Source organism: Oncorhynchus keta, chromosome 35 (genome assembly GCF_023373465.1).
Source record: "Oncorhynchus keta strain PuntledgeMale-10-30-2019 chromosome 35, Oket_V2, whole genome shotgun sequence".
Lineage (NCBI taxonomy): Eukaryota > Metazoa > Chordata > Actinopteri > Salmoniformes > Salmonidae > Oncorhynchus > Oncorhynchus keta.
Window position 1 is genome coordinate 74,770,518 of NC_068455.1, and position 7,500 is coordinate 74,778,017.

General features: G+C 45.2%; 2 protein-coding genes across 2 annotated transcripts in view; one reads left to right on the forward strand and one right to left on the reverse strand.

Annotated features, from left to right (window-relative positions):
- Positions 1–7,500, reverse strand: part of LOC118381699 (protein Shroom4-like) — an 80,869-nt gene that overhangs the window by 72,664 nt on the left and 705 nt on the right. The gene's annotated exons all lie outside the window — the stretch shown is intronic.
- The window catches only part of LOC127915527 (RNA-binding protein 25-like), a gene marked incomplete at its 3' end in the record, with an annotated part of 6,052 nt that continues 5,573 nt past the window's right edge, over positions 7,022–7,500 (forward strand). The window contains exon 1 of the mRNA XM_052495701.1: positions 7,022–7,133. Within this exon, the coding sequence (XP_052351661.1) occupies positions 7,022–7,133 (112 nt within the window). The remainder of the gene's footprint in view (positions 7,134–7,500) is intronic.

Consider the following 7,500-nt stretch of genomic DNA (forward strand, 5'->3'; position numbering starts at 1 on the left):
ATTTCTTTCTCATGGCTCTCCTCCTCTTCCTCATTTCTTTCTCATGGCTCTCCTCCTCTTCCTCATTTCTTTCTCATGGTTCTCCTCTTCCTCATTTCTTTCTCATGGCTCTCCTCCTCTTCCTCATTTCTTTCTCATGGCTCTCCTCTTCTTCCTCATTTCTTTCTCATGGTTCTCCTCCTCTTCCTCATTTCTTTCTCATGGCTCTCCTCCTCTTCCTCATTTCTTTCTCATGGCTCTCCTCCTCTTCCTCATTTCTTTCTCATGGTTCTCCTCTTCCCCATTTCTTTCTCATGGTTCTCCTCCTCATCCTCTCTTCAGTCTAAACAAGTATTTTACTGTTTCATTTGGCCATGGTAGGGGAGTGTTTGTACACACACACATAAACACGGCAAGGGTTAGGGTTAGGGCGAGGGTCAGGGTTAGGAGCGAGGGTTAGGAGCGAGGGTTAGGGTTAGGGCGAGGGTCAGGGTTAGGAGCGAGGGTTAGGGTTAGGAGCGAGGGTTAGGGTTAGGAGCGAGGGTTAGGGTTAGGAGCGAGGGTCAGGGTTAGGAGCGAGGGTTAGGGTTAGGGGCGAGGGTCAGGGTTAGGAGCGAGAGTTAGGGTTAGGAGCGAGGGTTAGGGTTAGGAGCGAGGGTTAGGGTTAGGAGCGAGGTTTAGGGTTAGGTGCAAGGGTTAAGGTTAGGAGCGAGAGTTAGGGTTAGGAGCGAGGGTTAAGGTTAGGAGCGAGGGTTAGGGTTAGGAGCGAGGGTTAGGGTTAGGAGCGAGGGTTAGGAGCGAGGGTTAGTTTTAGGGTTAGGAGCGAGGGTTAGGGTTAGGATCGAGGGTTAGGGTTAGGAGCGAGGGTTAGGGTTAGTTTTAGGGTTAGGAGCGAGGGTTAGGGTTAGGATCGAGGGTTAGGAGCGAGGGTTAGGGTTAGGAGCTAGGGTTAGTTTTAGGGTTAGGAGCGAGGGTTAGAGTTAGGATCGAGGGTTAGGGTTAGGAGAGAGGGTTAGGGTTAGGAGCTAGGGTTCGTTTTAGGGTTAGGAGCGAGGGTTAGGGTTAGGATCGAGGGTTAGGGTTAGGAGCGAGGGTTAGGGTTAGGAGCAAGGGTTAGGAGCGAGGGTTTGGGTTAGGAGCAAGGGTTAGGGTTAGGAGCGAGGGTTAGGAGCAAGGGTTAGGAGCGAGGGTTAGGGTTAGGAGCGAGGGTTAGGGTTAGGAGTGAGGGTTTGGGTTAGGAGTGAGGGTTAGGGTTAGGAACGAGGGTTAGGGTTAGGAGCGAGGGTTAGGGTTAGGAGTGAGGGTTAGGGTTAGGAGCGAGGTTTAGGGTTAGGGTTAGGTATTTAAGTATTTTGCTGTTTCATTTGGTCATGGTAGGGGAGTGTTGGTGACTTTTTAGACAGTCCCTGCAGCTGTAAATACACTCATGGTAGAGCGAGTGTGTGTGTGTTTAATTATACTCCAGGTCCATACAAGAACACTAATGAAACACAAATGTGACCAACTGGGGACATTCTGTTGGTCCCCACAAGATCAAATACTATTTCTAGGGGGTTTAGGGTTAGAATTAGGAGCTAGGGTTAGGTTTAGGGTTAGGTTTAAGGTTAGGTTTAGGGGCTAGGGTTAGGAGCGTGGGTTAGGTTTAGGGTTAGGTTTAAGGGCTAGGGTTAGGTTTAAGGTTAGGTTTAAGATTAGGTTTAGGGGCTAGGGTTAGTGTTAGTGTTAGGAGCTAGGGTTGGGTTTAGGGTTAGGAGCTAGGGTTAGGGTTAGGAGCGAGGGTTAGTTTTAGGGTTAGGAGCTAGGGTTAGTTTTAGGGTTAGGAGCTTGGGTTAGTTTTAGGGTTAGGAGCTTGGGTTAGGTTTAGGGTTAGGAGCTAGGGTTAGGAGCTAGGGTTAGTTTTAGGGTTAGGAGCTTGGGTTAGGTTTAGGGTTAGGAGCTAGGGTTAGTTTTAGGGTTATGAGCTTGGGTTAGTTTCAGGGTTAGGAGCTTGGGTTAGGTTTAGGGTTAGGAGCTTGGGTTAGGGAAAATGTGTATTTTAATGCTGGTGGTAATGAGATTTGGCTATTGGTGAAAGAGACCTTTGCCACTGTAAAAGAACGACTGTGTGTGTGTGTGTGTGTGTGTGTGTGTGTGTGTGTGTGTGTGTGTGTGTGTGTGTGTGTGTGTGTGTGTGTGTGTGTGTGTGTGTGTGTGTGTGTGTCAGTTTTTCAAAGTGGGCAGAAAGGGAGCGACCAAGGGACATTCTTTCACCATCGCATCACTTCCTGTAACTCCCAACTTTTCCCTTCCTGACTTCCTGTTACTAAGACCTACTGTGGAAGGACACAAACACACACACAATCTGTAATGTCTGAAAATATCCTCTCCTGCACACTATGAGAAAATATGACCAGACAGGCCACATCACTGCCCTTGGGCAGGCATAGCGAGCCAATCGCTGGAATTGTCTAATTGCAATGAATGTATGGTTGTTAGGTACAGGATTTCAAAACTAGTACAACAACCATGTTCTCTCTCTCTCTCTCTCTCTCTCTCTCTCTCTCTCTCTCTCTCTCTCTCTCTCTCTCTCTCTCTCTCACACCACATCATGTATTACAGCTGGTCGGTACAAAGGCTTTGTCAAAACAGGAAGGAGACTACTTCTGCATCCCAAATGGTGTCCTTTTCCCTCAGTGGTGAACTATAATTGACAAAAATATAGAGCGCAACACGCAACAATTTCTAAGATTTAACTGAGTTACAGTTCATAGAAGGAAATCAGTCAATTGAAATGAATTCCTTATGGCCGTGATCAATGGGTGTCACCTGACTGGACAGGTCCACCTGACTGGACAGAACCAGCCAATCAGAATACAGTTTTCAAAATGGGACATTATTACAGGCAGAAATATTTATCAGCAGCCCCTTCCTAAGACAATCCACAGGTGAAAGACCAGGATGTGAAGGTCCTGGGCTGGCGTGGTTACACGTGGTCTAAGACAATCCACAGGTGAAAGACCAGGATGTGAAGGTCCTGGGCTGGCGTGGTTACACGTGGTCTAAGACAATCCCACAGGTGAAAGACCAGGATGTGGAGGTCCTGGGCTGGCGTGGTTACACGTGGTCTAAGACAATCCCACAGGTGAAAGACCAGGATGTGAAGGTCCTGGGCTGGCGTGGTTACACGTGGTCTAAGACAATCCCACAGGTGAAAGACCAGGATGTGAAGGTCCTGGGCTGGCGTGGTTACACGTGGTCTAAGACAATCCCACAGGTGAAAGACCAGGATGTGGAGGTCCTGGGCTGGCGTGGTTACATGTGGTCTGCGATGTACTGACAAATTGTGACGTTGATGGCGGCTCATGGTCGCGAAATTAACTTGACATTATCAGGCAACAGCTCTGGTGGACATTCCTCAAGTCAGAGTGCCAACTGCACGCTCCCTCAAATCTGTGGCATTGTGTTGTGTGACAAAACCGCACATTTCAGAGTGGCCTTTTATTGTCCCCCAACACAAGGTGCACCTGTGTAATGATCATGCAGTTTAATCAACTTCTTGATATGTCACACCTGTCAGGTGGATGAATTATCTTGGCAAAGGAGAAATGTTCACTATCCGGGATGTACACACATTTGTGCACAACATTAGAGAGAAATAAGTTTTTTTGTGCGTGTGAAACATTTCTGGAACACGGGACCAACACTTGTTGCGTTTATATTTTTGACACGATCCAGTCAAAAGTAGTGCACCAACTAGGGAATAGGGTGTGATTTGGGAGGTAGGCTACAAAGGCATTTCCAGGTCAGAATAACCTACAAACATCATCCATTCCCTTCCAACACACACACACACACACACACACACACACACACACACACACACACACACACACACACACACACACACACACACACACACACACACACACACACACACACACACACACACACACACACACACACACACACACCACACGCACACGCACACACACACAGCCACACACAGCCACACACACACACACACACACACACACACACACACACACACACACACACACACACACAGCCACACACACACACACACACACACACACACACACACCACACACACACAGCCAAAACACACACACACACACACACACACAGCCACACACACACACACACACACACACACACACACACACACACACACACACACACACACACAGCCACACACACACACCACACCACACACACACACACACACACACACACACACACACACACACACACACACACACCACACACACACACACACACCACACACACACACACACACACAGGCACACACACACACACACAGCCACACATGCACACACACACACACACACCTGCACACACACAGCACACACACACGCAGCCACACACACACGCAGCCACACACACACGCAGCACACACACACGCAGCACACACAGCCACACTCATGCAGCCACACACACACACCACACACACACGCAGCGCCACACACACAGCAGCCACACACACACGCAGCCACACACACACGCAGCCACACCACACAAACACGCAGCCACACACACACACACACACACACACAGCACACACACACGCAGCACACACACACGCAGCCACACACACACGCAGCCACACACACACGCAGCCACACACACACGCAGCCACACACACACAGCCAGCCACACACACACGCAGCCACACACACACGCACCACACACACACGCAGCCACACACACACGCAGCCACACACACACGCAGCCACACACACACAAGCGTTGCTTGCTCTTTGGGGTTTTAGGCTGGATTTCTATATCAGCACTTTGTGACATCAGCTGATGTAAAAAGGGCTTTAAAAAATACATTTGATTGATTGATTGGCTGTATGTTTCTGAACACAGTAATGTTCCATTCGGGATAAATGGTTTCCCTCACAAACCCAGTCTCAATCCACACACATCCTGCCACGGCTGGCTCCCTCAGTGAGAGACGAGGGGGTGTAAAAAAGACATGGTCACTTAGTGAAGTTCAGAACAGCTGTTTGGCGTGAACAGAGAGACAGACCGTAGGATCGGGACTCACTGGAAGAGATCACATGTTACTACCAAAGGATTATACATACAGTACAGTACTGATTACTCCATGGGTGAAGTCATTAAATATAGTACTGATTACTCCCTGGGTGAAGTCATTAAATATAGTACTGATTACTCCCTGGGTGAAGTCATTAAATATAGTACTGATTACTCCATGGGTGAAGTCATTAAATATAGTACTGATTACTCCATGGGTGAAGTCATTAAATATAGTACTGATTACTCCCTGGGTGAAGTCATTAAATATAGTACTGATTACTCCATGGGTGAAGTCATTAAATATAGTACTGATTACTCCCTGGGTGAAGTCATTAAATATAGTACTGATTACTCCCTGGGTGAAGTCATTAAATATAGTACTGATTACTCCCTGGGTGAAGTCATTAAATATAGTACTGATTACTCCCTGGGTGAAGTCATTAAATATAGTACTGATTATAGTACTGAATACTCCCTGGGTGAAGTCATTATATATAGTACTGATTATAGTAGTGATTACTCCCTGGGTAAAGTCATTATATATAGTACTGATTATAGTACTGAATACTCCCTGGGTGAAGTCATTAAATATAGTACTGAATACTCCCTGGGTAAAGGCATTATATATAGTACTGATTATAGTACTGAATACTCCCTGGGTAAAGTCATTATATATACTACTGATTATAGTACTGAATACTCCCTTGGTAAAGTCATTATATATACTACTGATTATAGTACTGAATACTCCCTGGGTAAAGTCATTATATATAGTACTGATTATAGTACTGAATACTCCTGGGTAAAGTCATTATATATAGTACTGATTATAGTACTGAATACTCCCTTGGTAAAGTCATTATATATACTACTGATTATAGTACTGAATACTCCCTGGGTAAAGTCATTATATATAGTACTGATTATAGTACTGATTACTCCCTGGGTAAATTCATTATATATAGTACTGATTATAGTACTGATTACTTCCTGGGTAAAGTCATTAAATATAGTACTGATTATAGTACTGAATACTCCCTGGGTAAAGTCATTATATATAGTACTGATTATAGTACTGAATACTCCCTGGGTAAAGTCATTATATATACTACTGATTATAGTACTGAATACTCCCTTGGTAAAGTCATTATATATACTACTGATTATAGTACTGAATACTCCCTGGGTAAAGTCATTATATATAGTACTGATTATAGTACTGATTACTCCCTGGGTAAATTCATTATATATAGTACTGATTATAGTACTGATTACTCCCTGGGTAAAGTCATTATATATAGTACTGATTATAGTACTGAATACTCCCTGGGTAAAGTCATTATATATAGTACTGATTATAGTACTGAATACTCCCTGGGTAAAGTCATTATATATAGTACTGATTATAGTACTGATTACTCCCTGAGTAAAGTCATGATATAATGTCCTTTTAGTGTAAGAGGTGTTTGAAAAGACCTCATGTCATCCTGTTTTGGTGGGATGGAGTTTTGGACTTCTATGGTGACATCACCAAGCAGTAAATTAGTTAATAGACCAATAAGAAAGAGAGTTCCAAACCTCCCCACTCAGACCACTCCCAGACAATCCAAGCAAAATTATTGTTTAAGAAATTGCCCTTTGCTAAGAAGCTATTTTTGGTTTAATTTTTTGACCATTTTAAATTGGAAACAATCACTGTAGATTTGATATTGAGATGAAAACTGCTATATTTGCCCTTTAATAACACATTGGTGCATACTTACACCGAGGCCTTTCCATGTCCTTCATCTCTACAGGAGTGACAATATAGTTGGGGTTTGTGACAACGCTGCCTGAGGAAGACTCTAGTAGTTGAGATGTGTCACAGTTATGTGTCCTGATGTACTAGGCTGACTGCTCCCATATCTATTCATTGGTGAATATATCATGTCACTAAAGTCAGTTCATTTTGTCATCTTTCTTTGGAACAAACTATAAAATGTATGTGGTCCAGTTCTCAGCCTGGCCACACGGAGGCAGTGCGACATGGACAGGAATCAATGTGAGAACCAGGCCAGGGGAAAGTCCCTCTTTTACCATCCAAGCCCTGGGTGAGTCTGTGATAGACTGGCTTCTGGGTGGAAACACTACTGCCATTAGTTCTGCTGAGACAGGCAAACTGCCAGGGTGGGGCACTAAAGTGTGTGTGTGTGTGTGTGTGTGTGTGTGTGTGTGTGTGTGTGTGTGTGTGTGTGTGTGTGTGTGTGTGTGTGTGTGTGTGTGTGTGTGTGTGTGTGTGTGTGTGTGTGTGTGTGTGTGTGTGTATCCTGGGACAACACCAGACTTTAACTTAGCTGTGTGTTTTGGTTGATCTGAGGTCTGCTAACATCAGATTAAAACTATAGGTCACCCTTGACCCCCCTCTGACACACACAGGATGAGAGGGGGCAAACTTATGTCCTCCTCACAGATTCACAG